The sequence below is a fragment of the Anabrus simplex genome, chromosome 9, assembly GCF_040414725.1.
Source record: "Anabrus simplex isolate iqAnaSimp1 chromosome 9, ASM4041472v1, whole genome shotgun sequence".
Lineage (NCBI taxonomy): Eukaryota > Metazoa > Arthropoda > Insecta > Orthoptera > Tettigoniidae > Anabrus > Anabrus simplex.
Window position 1 is genome coordinate 142,285,151 of NC_090273.1, and position 22,301 is coordinate 142,307,451.

General features: G+C 36.5%; 1 protein-coding gene across 1 annotated transcript in view; it reads left to right on the forward strand.

Moving 5' to 3' along the window:
* Nucleotides 1–10,983, forward strand: part of LOC136880944 (uncharacterized) — a 177,599-nt gene extending 166,616 nt beyond the window's left edge. The window contains exon 14 of the mRNA XM_068229175.1: nt 10,621–10,983. Coding sequence (XP_068085276.1) covers nt 10,621–10,759 — 139 coding nt within the window. The 3' untranslated portion in view covers nt 10,760–10,983. The remainder of the gene's footprint in view (nt 1–10,620) is intronic.
* The last annotated feature ends 11,318 nt before the right edge of the window (nt 10,984–22,301 follow it).

The window sequence follows — 22,301 nt, forward strand, 5'->3', positions numbered from 1 at the left end:
ACCACGCCAGATCTCCTGAAGGATTTTATCCATATTAAAAAAGTTATAGGAAAAGATGGCAAAGATTTACGGACCCAACTGACCGGGAGGAATTCCTGAGCCTAGCCCGGGAAGTACAAAATCGATTGCTGGAAAGGAAGATTGAAAAATGGGAGGAGACGTGCCGTAATCTAATAGAAAACGAGTCAGATCGGGAATTTTGGTGGATTCTCGCAGAAAAAGAGTCAGATCGCGAATTTCGGCGGATTATATATCTAAGACAATAAGCATTCAATTATAAATTTCAGTATAATACCGTAGCGAAGCACGGGTATCTTGCTAGTATATATATATATATATATATATATATATATATATATATATATACTATTTTAACCATATAATGTACATTTTTAATCCACCATTGTAATCACACCATAAGAATCATGATCTATACGTGTCTTTGTTTAATTATTCTCGGCTGATGATGACAGGGAATCTGTCGAAACCGGTACCGAATGTACAAAAGTTGTGATGTTTTAACTGTAATGTAAAACTTTCACACAATATATAGTATTGAAAAGGTGGAACTTATTGTCCTTTCTTTGATGTAAATCTTGTTTCAATACGGAACCTAAATATGAAATTCTTAACGTTAAATGATAGAGCCAACCAGGCAAAAAGTAAAGCTCATTATTATATGAGCCTGAGAATCAAAATAGGAAAATTAATCAAAGACATAGACTTTATTAAGAAATGCATTGCTCATAATTTGACTCCTATATGATTTTTCACGAGAGTTTAATCCTGATGTAAACAAATAGGCGGAGCACCTTGGCTTTGCACGTGGACACAGACGTAGTTGATTGGAGAAGCAACCGTCGTACTCACTGGACTGTATGCGAGCTCGAAGAAAATTAGTAGGTGGCATTAATTTAATTTTATCTTAGTTTATTACATTTAGATAGTCTGAAAGAGTACGTAATCAAAGTAAAATATGGTTGTCATATATACCGGTGTGTATCTATAATTTTTTTAAATTAAACAGTGATTAAATAACGAGATATGAAGGCAGAAGGCGTGGTGTAATGCAGGAAGTCTTCTCATAGCGAGGGAAAGTCCCAAGCTGTACAGCGTGGAGATAAGGTGTTGCATCTTGCAGCAGCTGTAAAGTGTCAGTATTCACAGTGAGAGAAATGGAGCAAGAGGTGCTCTAGCCTACGATAGCTTTCTTTAATATTCAGAAATGAATAAATAAATAACGTAGGCCCTAATCTTCAGCAGTAGATCTCCCTTTAGACCCCTCTGTTTAGTTTCGCACAGCTCAAAATCTGTTCCTCGTCTATTTTAGGTAATATGCTCAGCACTGTATGTCCGAACACGAGACATTGACGGGGCGGAGGTCGATAGTACACGCTCAGCGAATCACAACTCTTTCTTTGGCTGAGGCGTGGACATGCCTTGTTTACATCAGGATTAAACTCTCGTGAAAAATCATATAATTTTCTAAAGAACAACAAGAGACACGTTTTACCACATCAACATAAAGTCTACCATAAAACTAACAAATTATGGCTCAAAAATGAATTAAAATTTCTACATAAGAAAAAATCACTCTTAAATAACCGATTATATGAGACTCACCTCGAAGTTGCTACGTTGTTATCAGACTCACAATGGAATATTTTCCAAGAGAAAGTTTACAGTAAGCTATCCACTTTACTTATTCAAAAACAGTCCACTTTAAATAACAAGTTTCAAACTCTCCTTAACAAATCTCCCACAACCAACAAACCATCTAATAACCCGATCAGCCTAGACACCGCCAGTCACCCCATAACCGAATTTCATCCCCCATTCATCAACTTATCTAATGCAACATTCGATGACGAAGAGATCGCTATTTTATCAAAGGGCCCTAAACATAACTGGCCTAATTACAACCCATCAAATGTTGCTAAAAAACTAATAATAGAAACAGAAGCAGCGATAAAAAAGATGCCTTACGATATACAAGATGAACTCAGACACGAAGCTAATAAACAATTAAAGAAAACTTTTATATCACCAACCCTGAATATCACCAAATCACAACTTGAAGATAGAAATAAGATCATTCAACTTAAAAAGAAAATAAAAGACAATCATACCATCGTTACGAAGGCAGATAAAGGAAACACCACTGTAATAATGAACCAAACAGAATACGTATCCAAAACTAAAGATTTTTTCACAGACAGCACTTTTACAATAATTAACAAAGATCCAACACAAGCCATCCAACGGCAGTTAAAACAGACACTTAAAAATACATCCTTTCTCTTAACCGACAGTGAAAAAAAGTAAACTAATTCATATGAACCCAGGACTTCCCACTGTCAAAGCACAACCTAAAATACATAAGACTAATGTCCCAATACGCCCTATTGTAAACTAATAGACCTAGTCCTTTGTATAAAGCAGCACAATTCACTCAACAATTCCTCAAAAAACACTACACCTTTCAGTCCAAGAAATCTATAAAGAATACACTTCAACTTATTAAACAACTAGATGACTTTACACTTCAACCATATCACTCTTTACACTCGTTTGACGTTACTAATATGTACACTAGTATTAAACCAGAAAAACTCCTTCATATTATCCCTCAAAATCTACACAACCATAGCCAACTTAGTCAACTTAAGATAGCTGACTTTATGTCTATCTTGAAGCTTTTAATCAATAACAACTACTTTACATTCGATAAAATAATATACAAGCAGGACGGCCTAGCCATGGGTTCACCAGCCTCCGGCATTTTAGCAGAAATATATCTAGATTTTTTAGAACATGCAAAAATAGACAATAATGCAACATTTAACAACATACATTTCTGGTCCAGGTACATCGATGATGTATTTATTATTATGGACCAACGCACTATAGACGCAGCTACCACTCTAACACATCTTAACACTATCGACACAGACATTAAATTTACACTAGAATCCGAAGTCAACAATACCATCAATTTTCTAGATCTCACTATCACTAGACTCCCATCTTCCTTTAAATATAAAGTTTATAGAAAACCCACACATACTGCTACGACAATACAACAGGACTCTACTCATCCCCCTAATCATAAACGGGCTACCTACAATAGCCTAGTACACCGAGCATTCAATATTCCTATGTCAAAATCAGACCTTAATAAAGAATTAATACGCAATATCGCATTTCATAATGGCTACAATAAGAATTTTATAGAAAATATAATCAGCAAATTCAGACATCGCCCAAAATCGAACCTAATTAAACAAACTACTAAATCAAAAACTTTTTCAACTTTTACCTATAACCGCAATATCCATAATATTACAAATATATTTAAGAAGCAGAATATTAACATTTCCTTCAGAACTAATAATAGAAACCTAGACATTCTACACAACTCTAACTCAATCAACCCTTCCAACCCCTTTGAAAAGTCAGGTGTCTATAGATTTCATTGTAACGACTGCCTCGGTACCTACCTCGGACAGACCGGTAGATCGTTCAAAATTAGATATACAGAACACGTAAATGCAATTAAATACAGAAAATTCTCCGCAGTAGGCCAACATATACACGACTATAAACACAAATTTTATGGCATAGACCACGATATAGACATCATTGAAATAATAAATAAAGGTCCTATACTTGATTTCACTGAACAATTTTACATCTCACTCGATCAGTACCATAATTCAAATTTTAATCTCAATGATTTATCCGACAAACCTACGATTTTATTTGATACGTTTATCAAAATATTGAACAATCTTAAAATCCCCAAAAATCGATCTATCCTCAAAACAATCCATAACACGCTTACATATTACCCCTACCGCCGTCCGCGCCCACCCGATTATAGTCCCGCCTCCACCGCGCTCCCTCTTCCCCTCGCTCAGTAACTCCGCCCCTCCTTGCTTCCTTCTGAGGTCCGTCTCTTCACATTCAGCCTGTTAGCAGGGTTGCCAATCTGGTGATTTTGTCACCAGATCTGGTGTTTTCAGGAAGGCGTATGGTGACAAAATTTGAATTTTGCGACAAGTCGAAAATATGGTGTTTTTCTTTAAAATTTGGTGACATATTTGGTGATTTTATAATAAATTGTCAATTTAAAAAAGAACTACGGTCATGAGACGCATAACTTAGTAAAATATTATGACCTATCATATAAAATATGATCTTAACATGTTTACGTAAGCGACTCGCTTGACAATAAAACCAGCGCCATTGTCGCGTGTGAGCAAGAGCGCTGGATTTTTAACAGCATCAGTGTTGTATTTCCGTGCATTATTGATCTTATTATTAAGGTGAATAATAGCGCGGTCGACATCATTCTTACTTGTAACAGTTGTAACTGGAAAAGTTAGAATGAATCATGCGAGGAGCCCAGCTCCAGTGCCAATGTCGCTGTGTGATTAAAGATAGTGCGCTGGACTTTTGAGTTGTGATTGTGTGGTAGTGTCTACTTCTTAATTTAGGTTAAATGTGTTAATTACAGAGTTAGTGTAGTTGGGAACCATGGGGAAGCCTCAGTATAAACAGCGATTTAGAGAGGAATGGCTTAAGGATGATAGGTATAATAAGTGGTTACTAAAAGTAGAAGGAAATGCCACAAAAGGCTTTCGCAAATACTGTAAAACTCAACTAGCTGCTAAATTAGGAGATATTGAAAAACATAGGAACACTGCTAAACACCTGAAGACAGCCGAACCCTTTAGTTCTAATAGGCAGAAAACTTTAAATTTTAAACCAGTTAATATTAGTGGAAGGAAGAACGGCACTTTTCATAGCAGAACATTGCTCGGTTCAAGTGGTTGACCATCTTAGCGAGTTGTGTAAAGTGAATTTTCCCGATAGCAAAGGGATTAATAATTTGAAGTTGCATCGTACAAAATGCACTGCTATAATACAAAACGTGTTAGCTCCTCATTTTGAAAAAGACTTGATAGATGATTTACGTGAAAGTGAAAACGGTTATAGTTTGTTGTTTGATGAAAGGAATGATATTTCAGTTACCAAGTTACTAGGCATTGTTATAAGATACTATTCAAAAAGAAAAAGAGAGATTGTCGTGACATATCTACAGTTAGTAGAGTTGTCAGAATGTACAGCTGATGCTATAGTTGAGGCTTTGGAGAAATGTCTGTGTAATAAAGGTTTGGATTTGACTAAATTACAAGCAATAGGAACAGACAATGCGTCTGTTATGGTAAGCATAAATCATGGCGTGTATGTAAAGTTAAAGGCTAAAGTGCCAAATCTACAATTAATCAGATGCGTTTGTCACTCTCTACAATTGGCAGTTTCACATGCGTCAGGGTGTTTACCGAAGAACTTAGATTTCCTCATAAGGGAAAGTTACAATTGGTTTTCACAATCATCCCTACGGCAGGTTGTATACAAAGAACTATACGAGACAATAAGAGAAGGCGACTCTCCCCTGAAATTAGTACAGTTAAGCCAAACTCGGTGGCTGTCCATCGAAAGTGCAGTGACAAGAATAATGCAACAGTGGACCGAGTTAAAAACACACTTTGAAATCGCTCGTCTTAAAGATCGCTGTTATACAGCCGATATTTTATATTCAATGTATAGCGACCCTCAGAATTACTTGTACTTGTCTTTTCTGAAGCCAATTTTGGTTGAAGTGCAGACCGTAAATAAGAAGTTCGAAAGTCGAAACCAAGATCCTACAAAATTATTAGGTGACCTAATCCTTCTCATTAAGTCATTATGCACCAAGGTTCTACTGACCACTGTCAAAGTAGATGTCCTGAAAACAGAAATTAATAATCGTCTGGACCCAAAGCCCTATCTAGGTTATGATTTCGAAACTAATGTATCATCGTCCTCGCTTTCTGAAGACCAACAGAAACAACTACGCGATAGATGCGTGCAATTCATTGTTGAACTTATCCAACAATTGAGGCATAGATTACCTGAAAATATAGGGATCCTTGAAAAAATGTCTCTCTTCTCACCCGAAAATTGTTTAAGGCCTTTTAAGTTGCAAATGATTGATATAGCACAACTCTTATGCTGACAGTAATGTTATTGCGAAAGTAGAAAACCAGTGGAGAAATCTGCATCATATCCAGTGGACCGACGTTAAGGACACTGTGAAATTTTGGGCAGAAGTTGATATGTATAGGGATTCAACTGGTGAAAACCCTTTCAGCGAACTTGCAAATTTAGCTATATCGACTCTCGTACTTCCTCATTCTAATGCGGATGTAGAACGAGTGTTCAGCCAAGTCAATATAACTAAAAATAAACTGAGAAATAGAATGTCAATACAAACTCTCCATTCGGTCTTGTGTGTAAAATTTGGATTGAATAGGACAGGGAAATGCTGTTATACATACGATCTACCGAAAGAAGTACTGCAGAAAATAGGCACATTAGAGTCATACAACTATCCGGGTCAAGTACCCTCAACTTATACAGATCAGCCATAAATAAACAAATATAGTACAGTTTTTAATTTGTGTATATAGTTTGCAATTAAATACACTTATATTAGGATTACGACAATTGATAACACGCAGTGAACATTTTATTATTATAATAGTGCTAGTGTTTGAGTGTGACTTGTGTATTCAATTGATCATATGGCTATAATATAGGCTAGACCTATCTTTACAAGAGGACACCATTAGACTTACTAAATTTAGAGGCAGAACAGCACAACTGAAAGGAGGTAAGTGTAAATTTAATGCATTATCTTACTACATCTGGAGAATTTATAGAGTTTTCAAATCCAGATCTGGAGATTTCTGGTGTTTTTCAAATCCATATCTGGTGATAATGAGTATCTAGGAGTTGGCAACCCTGCCTGTTAGTTCCACTCCGATACATTTACTACCAACTTGGCACCTGAGGTGAGTCCTTCATTTCGCTAATATTTCGCGAATTTTTACTCCTTCCGATTTTCATATAACTTTAAATAGCATTTTATTTCTTATAGGTTCCGACTTGGATCAAGATCTTTCCAAATCATTTATGTATTCACAACTTACAACACAAGATCTTCAAGTACCACATTAGCAAGAACCTCAATTACTATTTCTCAAAATAATGTAAACCATTCCAGAATACAAATCAACATATTGAACTGTTCAATGGACATTCTAACTATCAACATCAATACATAGTGAAAAAAATTAACTCATCTATTTCTGCTTGCATTGAACATTAATATAATTCTTCCATTCTTAAGTCCAAGTTGAAGCTCCAATCGGATTTTATTGTACATATTTTATGTGGAACACCATTCGACTAAATGTTTGTTTACCTTTTTAATGTGTCAAACATGGCTACATAACTTTAATGAATTGACTGGTCAAAAGTTAAAATATTACAGAATTAAGCCTACAATAAAATTTCACTATAGGCCCTAATTATATATCATAAGAACAAAATTTCTTTTAACAAATTAACCATTTAATTAGAAATATTAAGGTGTACACCTCATAGAATAATGACCATTCCCATTTTACTTACCTTTTATTTGTGTGTGTGTATATATATATATATACTATTTTAACCATATAATGTATATTTTTAATCCACCATTGTAATCACACCATAAGAATCATGATCTATACGTGTCTTTGTTTAATTATTCTCGGCTGATGATGACAGGGAATCTGTCGAAACCGGTACCGAATGTACAAAAGTTGTGATGTTTTAACTGTAATGTAAAACTTTCACACAATATATAGTATTGAAAAGGTGGAACTTATTGTCCTTTCTTTGATGTAAATCTTGTTTCAATACGGAACCTAAATATGAAATTCTTAACGTTAAATATTAACGAAGGCTCTAGCAAACCGTCTGAATGATCTACTAGATGACAAATTACCGGAAGAACAATTCGGGTTCAGAAGAGGTCGTTCAACGTTGCAGGCAGTACATTGTTTGATGGAAGACATTCAAGAGGCACTTAAAGTACAGAAAGGAAAATTGTATGCGGTGTTTGTTGACTTTCGCAAAGCATTCGATTCTACAAGTAGGAAATTGATCCTCCAGAAATTAAGAGAGATTTGCGGTGAAAACTGTTACATAAAATTGATAAAAAATATATTATCGGAAAATTATGTAAGAATTGATGATGACTTAACGAAGTCTAAACCAATCCTACAGACTATAGGAGTTCTTCAAGGAGATCCTTTGAGTCCACTACTCTTTAATGTCGCAACATATGACATAACGAAAGCCATCGTTACAGAGCAGACAAGTATCTATCTATACGCAGACGACATGGTTATTGTCGCGTCTTGTAGAGAAGAACTACAAACAGCACTTGATAGACTGTCAAAATGGTGTGAAGAGGCCGGTTTGGAAGTTAACAAAGAGAAAACAGTAGTGATGGTTTTTAGAAGAGGAGGAAAACGAGCGGCTGCAGATACTTTCTATTTTGAAGATTCTCTTCTAAATTCTGTGAACTCTTTCAAATACCTTGGAATAACTCTCCAAATGAACGGCAAAACATTCTCAGCTCACGTGAAAGAAAGATCTCTTGCAGCAATAATAGCAATAAATGATATAGAGCACATCGATCAATTATCAATTGAGACAGCAATGAAACTGTTTCATCTAAAGATTACTCCAATTGCAACTTACGGTTTAGAACTAATATGGACCTTCTTGAAAAAGAAAGACCTAAAGGAATTAGAAAGGGTTAAAGCTACCTTCCTTAAACGAATCCTTTGTGTGTCTAAATACACGCCTTCGAGACTTGTTTACGAACTGACAAGAGAACTGTTTTTCATCGAAGACCTATGGTTTTCTATGACCCTGCAATCGACGACAGAATACCAAGACTTCCTGCATAATTTGAAATTTAAAAAGACCGAAATATGGAGTGACTTCTACACAACCGACGCAATGACTACAACTGACTGGCAACAAAGTTGTTTTGAACTGAGACACGCGGTGACCCGTGCAGCGGTCCACGGATTTCACCACAAGGCTTGTGCTACTCTCCGCTTTCACGATCCGAATAGTGACTGTGTATGTCGATGGTGCAATAGACTTTGTGGCCGTTACCACGCTTTGGAGTGTCCAAAGAGAGCCTACTCTCTGAAAAGTCTCTGTAGTGAATAGTGCTATGTATTCTATTCTTTTATTTGACCATTGGTTGCAATAAAGATTTATATAATAAATGGAAAAAGAAATGTGACATGGTATAAGTTACAATCTCTTCTTCTGTTCCTGAGAGAAGGCATATCTGTAGTCATTTCCTTTCCTCACAATGTGGCCAAACCATCTCAGTCTTCACCCCTGGATCTAGTCTTTACCCTGATCGCCTTTACCCAGTCCCATATAATTTCACTTTTGATTCTATCCTTGCTTGACTTACAACATACCCACTGTAGCATTTCATTTCTGCCACCTCAAGCTTTCTCTCTGAGGCTTTGGCACTGTTTCCAATCCATTCGTTAAGGCAGAACAAAATATGTGTGTGAAACATATATACAGTAGAGTCTCGTTAATCCGAACTAATTGGGACCGGGGTCTATTCGGATTACGAAACTTTTGGATTAACCAGATTTTCTAATATAATGTTGTTGTTTTTACGTCTCGCTAACTACTTTTGAGGTTTCCGGAGACGCCTAGGTGCCGGGATTTTCTCCCACAGGAGTTCTTTTACATGCCAGTAAATCTACTTACACGAGGCTGACGTATTTGAGCAGTATTTGAGTGTCAGTGAGCAGTTCATGAGGAAAACGAGGAAGAAATTGAGGCCGAGTCTCGCATTCATCCCGAGTCCAGCGGAAGCATCTGCAAATGTCAATCTCCTTGAAATCATTCAACAACTTCCTGGGTGTGAGGAAGTCAATGAAAAATGACATTAGCAAGTGGATGGAAGCTGACTGTCATCAATTACAAACAGACTAAGAAATTGTAGCTATGGTGGAGAAAGAATCTGGAGTTGATGAGGAACAGAGTGATGACGAAGAAGACCACAATGAACAACTAGTGTCACATTCAGATGCCGCGACCGCCTTAGAACTTGCCGTACGCTACGTCAAGAAACACTCCGCTGCTACGCCCACTGATGTGATGTTTATGAGACGCTGGTTTAACACTAAGTTCCAATCACTATGGCAAAAGAAACTAAGAGATTTTGTAAATATAAACGACCAGTGATTGATGGTTTATGATGTCTAATTATGTTTACATTAAGTTATTCTAATAAAATATGACTAATAAAATGCAAGTAAATCTTCATTCTATAATATGTTCTTTCATTTCAATAAGGAGCATTTTTTAAAAATTTAATATTTGAGTTCGGATTAACCGGACTTTTGGATTACCGGGACTCTAGTGTAATTCATTAATCTTACCAATCCTCTTTTATACCCCAAACTATCTACAACACTTTACAGCTGCAAAACCATAGAAAATACACTTCTCTTCTGTCTCACGATATTTGAAAATGTTACATTTTTTAATTTCAGTGGACTCTATAAAATAGATCAGACAGACTGGTTGAATTATCTTCCTTGTAAATTACACTGATGAGAAATGGCATTTTTCAGAGTTACATCTAGTGGTAATACTTCTCATGAAATGTTTTTTCTTCTATTCCAGGCTTGCTGACATTGAAAATCTGAGTGATTCCTTCATATTGAAGAAACTGGGTAATATGCACAATAAACTTCTTGATCACTACAAAAAACACCCTGACTATGTAACTCAAATCCTGTTCAGGATGAAGGAAATCGTGTGAAAATCACCCTCCGTAAAACCAGCGGTGATTTAAATCTGCTACAGTGTTTTGATCTCAGTTTTGTATTATAGATGGCAGCAAACATTTACCAAAAGCAACTTATAATGTGATACAAAACACATGATATTATTTTCTCAATTCTAAATATAAAATGGCAGCAGATAATTAACCTGAGCTAAGTTAAAAGAAAAATATAAAATTTGCTCTATGTTTCAAAAATTAAATTATCTGGCAACCTCAGTGTACCCTGTCTAGCCTTTGCTGATGATCTCACCCTACTGGCCAGAAGCATGGAAGAGGCTACTCACCAATTACACAGCCTCTACAGTATTGCAGCAAAAACCGGCTGCAATACAGAAGAGGAAGTTTACCACTAATATAAAACAGGCTCCTTTTACAATCCCACTAGGCAACAACACTGTAAGTAAAGTTCCTGCAGTCAAGTACTTACGAGAATGGATCTCAGAAAAAAGAGAGTGAAACTTTGGCCAGGCATACCAGGTGCACCAAGTTAGAGAGGGCCTATCATTCCTGTAAAAGCATCTACACCTCCAAGTATTCCAAGTACCTCTCCAAGAATCTAAAGCTGAAGCACTACAACTCTGTAGTAAGACCCTCTGTACTCTACGTCTCTGAGTGCCTGTTGATGAATTGAACTCAGGAAACTAGAACTTAAAGAGAGGAAGATCTTGAGGAGGATACTAGGAGCCATAAGAGAGGACGATGGCACCCACAGGATCACGCACAGCAACGAGCTCTACAAACATCAGGAAGAGATAGTCACATGTATGAGAAAAAGGACACTCTACGAGCACATGAGCTGCCTGAAACCCTGCAGGCTCACCAACAGAATCCTCACAGTGACAAGTACGTAATAATTTCGTGTGGCTATTACTAGCCGAGTGCAGCCCTAAAGTAAACTCGTGTCCTCATCCCGAGGTGGTGCAGCTCTTTTCAGGCACACCCCCATTGGAGGTGAGCTGCATGTACCATTCCAACCACATACCAGCCCTCCTGCCATTCTTAAATTCCTGGCAGTACCGGGAATCGAACCCGGGCCCCCGAGGACGGCAGCTAGTAACACTAACCGTTACGCTACGGAGGCGACAAGTACGTGAAAGGCTTCCAAGACCAAGTGGATCACCTCAGTAAAATCAGACCGAGAGGAACTACAGATCCCATTAGAGACCACAGAGAACCAATCTCAGTACTGACAGGCCATCCTACAGGGAGTCTTCCCACTGTCCCTCACAAGCAAAAAAAGTACAGGGACCACCAGACCTAAGTGGACGGATGGAAGGAAGCAGGCACACAGCCAGAAAATGAAAGCATACTGTAGGCCAAAATGAATGAAGGAAAAAAGAATTCTCTGACAGGAACCATAATTTACTTTCACTGATTTAGTCTCTGGCAACTTGGTAATAGCCAGTGGAGTGAATATATATCTGCACTGTCATAGAAGGAGGCTTGGCGTGGTCTCAATGGCAAACTAGGAGAAGTATAGCAGTCCAACAGATGAGCCCTATGGTGATCAGACATCCATCCTCTTTTATCCGGACATGTCCTCCTTTTTGGACCATTGTCCACGGGCCGGGTAGATTATTTAAAAAATCCAAAATGTCCTCTTTTTTTAGCGAATCTGCTAATTTTGGGGTAATCTATTTTCCTACTTCGTTTTTACAAGTATTCTTCATTACGTGATGGCATCATTGATTTTATTAACTTAACCGTTGTGGTTTGATTTAATAATAATAACTGCATTTTCACGTTCCTCCAAGAGAAAAAGGCAAATGGCACATGGTTCATTGAGGTACAGAAAGATCTGCAAGAGAGTGAAATCTCATTTGAAGATATCCAGGAGTGTGACCTACTTAAGAAAAAACTCAAGAACATCTGAGTTTCCAACCAAAGAAGAAGCTGAAAACTGGAAAGGCATAGACGGAAGAGCAAAAGGAGCAACACCGTCTATGAATGAAGGAATACTGGACCAACATTAAAGCTCAAAGGAAACAGTTGAAATGACGTGGTCCTTAGTTGGCCGAAATGAAACAAGAATAATAATAATGTTATTGTTCTTATGTCCCATTAACCACTTTTGAAGGTTTTCGGAGATGGTGAGGTGCCGGAATTTTGTCCCGCAGGAGTTCTTTTATGTACCAGTAAGTTTACCGACATGAGCCTGATGTATTTGAGCACGTTCAAATACCACCAGACTGAGCCAGGATCCAACCTGCCAAGTTGCTCTTAGAAGGCCAGTGCCTCAACCGTCTGAGCCACTCAGCCTGGCAGGTTTGATTTTATAATGGTCCATATTAACTACAATCTCTACTCCAATAAATGCACATTTGATATTTAAAATCAGCCATGTCAATACTAAGAGTTATTTAATTAATTATATTTGTTATCACCTAATACGCCATACATGTACTATTGACAGGCATGTTGCCCGATGCTAAGGTCAAAGCCAATTATGTTTATGTATGGACAACAGCATATTCATTTAGGTTGGACTGAAGAGCTACCACACTAGGGAGTGTTTGAGGACAAGTGGAAATACCAGAAACATTTAACTGATGTAATCTCTGAATTGGAGGATTTTAGTAACGTTTTAAGAGACGCTAATTTTAATATATTGATTATATTTTTAGGAAACAAGAATCTTCATTTGCCATTGACCATATACAATGAAATAGGCTTCATCAACTGATAATAATTTAGTACTTAATATTAACCAGGCTAAATGAACAAACACCTTTTATTAAAACTTAATACCAACATTATCCATTTCTAAGAATTCAGAGGTATTATAAAATGGATTTTCCATTAACCAATCATCATATTTCCTTTTAAAATTGCTGAAAGGAGTAGACCATGCAGAATGTGGTAATTTATTAAATAATCTTAAACAACTGATTTTATATGAGTGAGCAGTTTTTGACAGCCAATGGAACTGGGATGTCAATATCTGCTTTGCCCCAAGTATCATGAAGGTGAATGTTTTCCCTAGTACTGAATTCATTTATGTTGTTTTTAACATATGTCAAAGAGACATAAATACACAAATTTTCAATTGCCAGTAGTTTAAACTTAATGAAGAGAGGTCGAAAGTGGTAAACTGCATCAGCCGTATACGTTGTGCGGACAACCTTTTTCTGTATTAGAAGAATATTATATGTGTAAGAAGAATGCCCCCATAGTAATGGTCCAAAAGTAATGTATGACTGGAAGAGACCAAATATGCCATCCTTAGGTAGTCACTGCTAATTAAATCCCTCAATTTCTGTATCAAATAGGTCACTTTGTTATTTTTTTTACAAATATGATCAATGTGTGCTTCCCAGTTCAATTTGGCATCAATATGAAAACCCAAAAGTTTGACTGACTGACTTTCAATATCTTTGGATGAACCTAGTGTGAAAAATTGAGTTTTATCCTGATTGCACTACAGCCTATTGGATGAAAACCAGTGCATCGCAGTTGCAAGAGTTTTCTGTGACATTTTATGCAAACTTGAGATGCTCTGGTGTTTTGTAATTAACGTTGTATTGTCCGTATAGGATATAAGAGCATGAGCTGTGACATTCTGCGGTAAATCATTGATTGCCAGAATGAATAAAAATGGATTGAGGAAGATTGAAGATTGTAAATAGAATAGTGTAGTTTAGTGTTCTTTTATGACATTTATGTTATATTTTATTTATGACACATATTAGATATCAATAAGAGTTGTTTAGAACTTTGGTGTTTGGTGTTTAATAATAAGTAAAGAGGTCCAAGAGATATTTGGTAGTGTGAAAAAAACGCTGAGGAAGAGGACAATAGAGTCCTTGAAACATGTATGGTGTGTTAGGTGATAAGAAATAATTAATTAAATAACTCTAAGTATTGACAAAGCTGATTTTAAATACCAGATGTGTGTTTATTGGAGCAGAGGCGCCATCGATATTGTATCGATATACAGAAATGAGATTAATGGATATACAGAATATACGATTATTCTATGCATGCCTCATATTGTGATAATGGACACTTTACCACTCTCTATCCTGCATGCTTCTCTCTCACCAACGCCCCGTCAGAAGACTGCTATGTTGTGACATCTGTAATGCATTCAGACTAGTCAATACAGATCAAACAACCATATTAATCTATCATGGTTAAGTTTATCAACAATCTGTCAATGTGACAAATGACAGGAGATCATCTGGATTTGAAGAAAGTCTGTTTTAAATGGATGGCTCTGAAAGTAATATTGATTATTGTGATATTGAAAAATGTATTCTGTATTTGGCTTTCAAACTGATGATGTGAAATATTTTGATCAGTTCTACAATTCCTGAACTGAAAGTAGTAATGACCCTAAATTTAACAAGTTACCTTGTAGTCAGAAATGGCCAAATTGATTGTAGTTCAGAGTTATTAAAATTTGCAGAATACTTTTTTCTAAACCAGGGCACAGTGCAAAAGTAGAAAGAGTATTTTGATTGATCTCAGCACATTGTTCTGATAATAGGAATCGTTTCAAAGTAGAATGTGTGAAAATTCTCTTAATGGTGGTATAATCTAATGGAATTTACATGTGTATCTTTGTATATGTTAGACATGCAAACACTACTAAAGGCAACTGAATGTTTAGAAAAGTATCAGCAAGGCATAAAAATTAGTTTCATTGTTTAAATTTTGTAAGAATTTACTGTATAATATGGAAATGGAAAATGTTTTGTGTATGTATGTGAAAATTAGAATATAAGAAGTCTAAATTCAGACTCTCAATGAAGAATTTTTGTGTCCACTTTTTTTTTACATTGTCCACCTTTTTAAATTGTTTTGTCCTAATTTTTACCTACTTCTATCTGGTCACCCTAGTTATTCCATGGCAAAAATCTGGGAATTTCATGAACGAAAAAGTTTGAATACAATTATTTTACTCTTTATTTTTAATTCAGTGTGGTGGTGGTGGTGGTGGTGGTGGTGGTGGTGGTGGTGGTAATTGTTTTACCCAGCTTATGAACTATGTATGAATATGTTTAATAATTAAAATAGGTCACTTTCTTGTCCACTTTTCTTTCTTTCTTTCTTTCTTTCTTTCTTTCTTTCTTTCTGTCGTTGTCCGGCTCCACAGCTAAATGGTTAGCGTCCTGGCCTTTGGTCCAGAGGGTCCCGGGTTCAATTGTTTAATTCTGATGGCTCGGGGGCTGGGTGTGTGTGCAGCTTTCATTATTAGAATTCATCATAGGTGGGGCCCCATCCTCATAGACACGCAGGTCGCTTACACGGTGTCAACCCGAATACATTGCTGTGGTAGAATAGTAGCTATCTCTTCCCCTGCCTTGAGGTATTTCCTTCTTAATGATTACAGTATCAGATAAAGCTTCACCTACTCTAATTCTCTGAGTTCTATCTTCTAGAAATAAATTGACCCATTCGGTCTCTCTTTTGTCTAGTTCAATTGCACTTATTTTTGCCAGTAGTCTCCCATGATCTGCCCTATCAAATGCCTTAGATAGGTCAATCGCGATACAGTCCATTTGACCTCCCAAATCCAGGATATCTGCTATATCTTGCTGGAATCCTACAAGTTGAGCTTCAGTGGAATAACGTTTCCTAAACCTGAACTGCCTTCTATCGAACCAATTATTAGTTTCGCAAACATATCTAATATAATCAGAAAGAGTGCTTTCCCAAAGCTTACATGTAATGCATCAAACTGACTGGCCTTTAATTTTCAGCGTTATGTTAATCACCCTTCCCTTTATACACAGGGGCTGCTATAGCAACTCTCCATTGATTTGGTTTAGCTCCTTCATCAAAACAGTAATCAAATATCTACTTCAGGAATGGTTCTATATCCCAACCCATTGCTTTAGTATATTCCCAGAAATCTTATCAATTCCAGTTGCTTTTCTAGTTTCCAACTTTTTTATCTTATTGTAAATGTCTTTGTTATCAAAGGTAAATTTCAATACTTTCCTAGTATTAGTCACCTCCTTTGTCTGGACATTATCCTTGTGACCAACGATCTTAAGTTATGAATTTCATTATGGTCCATATTGACAATTGCTCACTATGAAAGGATAGAGAAGGGTCCACCTATTCAATACCATTAACTTGTACAGTGTCCTATATAACTGGGACTAGTTTTGATCCCGTATACATTGGGTCATCTTCAGCCATAATCCAATTGGAAGTAGCTCGTCTATACAGATGGGAAATGCCAACTCCCAGTTTACTCAGGAACGTTTGGTTGCTGTAGGAGCGACAACATAGTTCGGCACCAACCGCAGCCGTTTTCATGTGTTGTTTGGTTTCAGTTTGGATGTGTTGTCAGACTTCATCAATGTTTTAAATTTGGATTGTAAATTGAGACATACCAGATTGTTTACTTTGTTATTGATTGTATGTGATCACATGTCTTCCAACTGGATTGTGAGTGAAGATGAACCAATGTATATGGGGTCAAAACTGGTACCAGTTATATAGGACACTATACAAGCTAATGGTATTGAATAGGTGGACCCTTCTCTGCCCTTTGATACTGAGCAACGATCTTTACATCCTGCTGACTGAATTCTTCTGCATGTTGTAAATCCTTGCATACACCCTCCCCTTGTTCATGGGCGCCCGCAGGATCTTTTCCAGGGGGGGGGCACATTAACAATTTTCTTGAATATAAAAACCAATATAACGTCAGCGACATTAACTTGTTTACAGAAACTTCCAGTTATAACATATGCTAGATGACTGTCAGTAATTTCAGTTTATGAAATAATCTGGTATTATATTAAACAATTGAACATCAACATCTTTAGAATTCCAGGGGGGGAAAGTGCCCCCCCTTGCCCCCCCTTGCCCCCCCTTGCGGGCGCCCATGCCCTTGTTCATTAATGATTCCTGGAATGCCTTTCTTGGAACCTGTTTCTGCCTTAAATTAGCCATACTTACCCTTTCATTTTTCACTAAAATTTGTGTGACTGCCAATTATGCTTGCCATTCTTAGCTGACTCCTTCGCTTGATTCTATTTCCTAGTAAGTTCCTTCAATTTCTCTTTACTTCTAGAGCCATTTCTATCTCTTTCCAACCTGCACCTCTTTCGTAGACTCTTTACTTCTCTGTTATAATAAAGCAGGCCTTTACCATTCCTTACCACCTTTAAAGGTATAGCCTATTCCTGTGCCTATTCCTCAACAATTGCTTTAAATTCATCCCACATTCTGTTTACATTTTTATTTACCATTTTCCACTGATCATAATTACATTCTTTTAAACTCGCTCATGCCTGTTTTATCAGCCATGTGGTACTGCCTAATAATCTTACTTATATAACATTCCTTTCTATCGCATTTATTTTTAACTATGACAAAAACAGTTCCGTGATCAGTAATACTATCTATTACTTCAGTTTCTCTATATAGATTATCTAGTTTTACCAGCACCATACCTTGGTTCCGTCATGTTCTGATTCAGCTCTGCTTTCCAGATTAACTTACCTACTTGCCATTTGTTGGTCATGCTTCCTGTCATTTGCGTTACCTTCCCTGTTGATATTTGGGTCACCCTCTCCAGGTCTGTACACTCCAAAAACATCAAGTTGCCAACTGTGTTTAGAGATGAGCCTTACACCCAGAATTCCATGTTTGTCATCTTTAACATTTTGGTAACTCAAAAATTCTTCTCTCACCTGGATGAATGAATACTCCCCCTGCAACCTCCAGTTTTATGATGGTGTTGTTTCACTTTTATTGACATTTTGTTGATTGATAAGCTAGTTCTATTTTTGTGACTTTGTTTTGTTTTGTTTGCTTCTTCATCAAGACCAAAAGGCTGAATTGTTTCTGTGAGGTACTTTTTCTTTTTTTACAAGTTGCTTTGCGTCGCACCAACACAATTAGGTCTAATGGCGACGATGGGACAGGAAAGGGCTAGAAGCTGGAAGGAAGCAGCCATGGCCTTAATTAAGGCAACTGGGAAGTGTGAAAGGATCAAAAAATGCATTTTTGGTTTTTTATTTTATGAAATTCGCCTATGTTTTCTGAGCAAAATGATATGCATTTTAATATTGTTTTGTGCATATTTAGTTGTTAAAAATAAATTTAAAAGGACTGCGCATCTCTGTAAGTTGAGTCATGCCACGCCCCTTTGCACTCTGATCTTCATTTCTCCTTCCCCTGTGGTGATAAAATTTTCTAGTAAATTTTGTTCAATTTATTTTTATATTGGCTAGTCTGCTGTAGTCTGGGTATGCGCTGCCACGTCTTCTTTTGTTTTATGGTTTGTTTGTATGAGTAAACAAGTTGGTCCATTTGAAGTTATAAACGTTATTTTGTCGCACATTGGTTTCATCTTCACACTACAAGTGGTGTTATAAAATAGTGATAATGCCTAGAGTCGGTAGTGTGTACAAAAAACGTAAATTCCAAGGGAATAAATACACTAAAGTAAATAATTACGAACCTCTAGTTCATTCTAACCTGCAAGAATAAAGTAGTCAAATTGATAATGTAGGCCTAAATATTCCGAGCTCTTCGAGTAGTAAATTGAGGTATTTGGGTGAAGTAGTTGTTGACAGTGATTCTGTAAATAGTACTGGTAAGGGTAATATTATTGTTAATGTACAGTTATTATCAGAATTCATTAGCAATAATACCTATTGTAAATACTGTAAATGTAAGACTCTTTGTTTATTACTGAAGATACTAGTGTTAGGAAAGGACTTTCTTCTAAACTGGTAATTATTAACATAATTGTAACATAAATAAATCAACTAGGACTTCAGGAAAAACTTCAGATAAATATTATAATATAAATGTAAGAATGGTGTATGGCATATGCTGCATAGGCAAGGGGTAGAAAGCTGCAGAGAGCCTCTGTGCAATGTTAGACTTACCCCCTCCACCTAAAAATTTAGTAATTACTATGGTATGTGAATTACCTAGGAGATGGTTCTAAAGGATATAAGTTATTCAGTGAAGCACAGCCTTATGGCCCTAATATAAGTATAGAGAAACTTGAATGTGTAAGGCATGTGCAGAAAAGAATGGGTGCCAGATTTAGGAGACTAAAAACAGACTTGAAGGGTAAAGTGTTGCATGACAAAAAACAAATAGGTGGTGCTGGTATGTTAACTGATTCAGAAATAGACTTGATTCAGACTTACTATGGGTTAGCTATCAGCAGAAATACCCACAATTTGAAGGATATGAGGTCAGCTGTGTGGGCAGTATTTTTACATAAGGCATCTACTGACTCATACCCACATCTGTTGTGTCCCAAAGGTGAGGAGTAATGGTGTGGTTTCCAGAAAGCTTTAGCAGGTGGTATTAGTTATCAGCACAAACACTCACTTCCTAGTGCTGTGATAGAAGCCATGACACCTATTTTCAGAGATCTCAGTGAAGAGAAACTGTTGAAAAAATGTCTTCATGGGCAGACTCAAAATGTAAATGAAAGTTTTAATAATTGTGTGTGAGAACGCCTACCAAGAACTGTTTTCATAGAGTATAGTAAAATAGTTATTGGTGTATGTGATGCTGTTATCACATTCAGTGAGGGTGCAATGGAGAGAATTGAAGTTTTGAAGACAATGGGCATAAAACCAGGTCATAACACCACAACAGCTTTGTGTCGAATCGATCAAAATCGAGTAAAATATGCTGAAAGAGCTGCTGAGGCCTCATCATAGGAAGTTAGGATTGCAAAAAGAAGAAAAAGGAAGGTAGATGAATCAGATGAAGCAGTTAATGATGACTATTCTTCAGGGATGCACTGAAGTAGGCTGTAAAACTAAGTTTTATGTTTTCTTCACTTTTTCTCAATACTATATTTTTGTAAACATAGGTACATTTTTTTCAAGAACTGTTAGACACAGAAAGCTGAAATTTGGGCCATACATTGTGCATGTAATTGTGACTGCTGATAAGTAAAATTATGCAATTCGGTTCAACAGATTCTAAGATATTAATTTTTTATTTTTAGAATTTTGGCAGATTCTTTTTGTGCAAGTTAATAATTTTATTCACTGAAATATATTTCAGTTAGGAATTTGAATTTACTTACCAAAGTCAACTAATAGTGGTAGAATAAGATGTAAAAATCTCAAGTCCAAATTTTTGAAAACGCTCTTCGAAATTGTACCTAAAATGTCAATTTTTTTTAGAATTTTCAGTAAGTTTATGACTTGTTTACTTACAAGTTTTTTGATTTAGAGTAATGAATTTATGAACAAACAAAGAACAGGCTTTGATAAACTACTGAAAAAATAATTAACAAAATCCATTGAAAACTTAATGTTTAAATGGATGAAATACCAAGATGCGCATCACTCTGCTTGGGACACTTCCTGGTTCCCTTAAGGTTCAGCCCCAGTATTTGCCTGGTGTGAAGATGGGAAATCATGGAAAACTATCCTCAGGGCTGCCAAGAGTGGGGTTCGAACCCACTATCTCCCAAATACTGGATTCTGGCCACATTTAAGCGACTATCAAGCTTGGTCTTATGATTATTAATTTCTTCTTTCTCTCTTCGATTTTGGCCTACTTTGGACTTCGATAAACACTCGACTTGCTGGTTAGTCCTTGTTTCTTCTCCCAGAACTTCTCCGTCATTTCTCTGTGGTTCCTCTTCCTTTCCTTTGACTAAATGTTCTTGAACTTTTCATTTTGCTTTTTCTGGAACCCCTTGAATTGATCAATTTTAGCTCGAAACATATTTCTAATAAAGATTTATTTTGGATTGATGCCAACTTCCTCCATGTCTTTTCTTCTTTCTTCTACCCATTTAGTAGTTGCTTTTAATTTGATGATGCCATTATATAGTTTCTTTGTTAGTTGACTCTCGTTCATTCTTGTGAGGTGCCCATAAAACTTCAGTCTCCTCTTACGTATGGTGTCTGTGATCTTCTCTGTCTGTCTGTCTGTCTGTCTGTCTGTCTGTATAGTTCTTCATTTCTCCTCTTCCTCCATGTATTATTGTTTCTTTTTTTCTTTCTTTTTTTGGGTCCTAAGATCTTTCTCAAGATTTTTCTTTCTTTCTTCTCTAACTCATCCATTTCCCCTTTCTTATTCAATATCAGACATTCTGGCTTTATAACCGTTGACCTTTGCTCTGTAAGACATCGTTCTGTTATTATATTTATTCTGTACTACTCTATAGACTAAATCCATCTTCCTGACCCTTCCCTTATTTCATTTTTTATCAAGCCCGTTCAGCTGGATCCATTCACCAAGATATTTAAATTTATCTGACCTGTTGACTTTCCCATATTTTGTTTCCAGATGCTTTTTCTTTATTATCTTCAATTCTTCAAACAATACTGCTCTGCATTTAGGGCAGTCGCCCAGGTGGCAGATTCCCAATCTGTTGTTTTCTTAGCCTTTTCCTAAATGATTTCAAAGAAATTGGAAATTTATTGAACAACTCCCTTGGTAAGTTATTCCAATCCCTAACTCCCCTTCCTATAAATGAATATTTGCCTCAGTTTGTCCTCTTGAATTCCAACTTTATCTTCATATTGTGATCTTTCCTACTTTTATAAATGCCACTCAA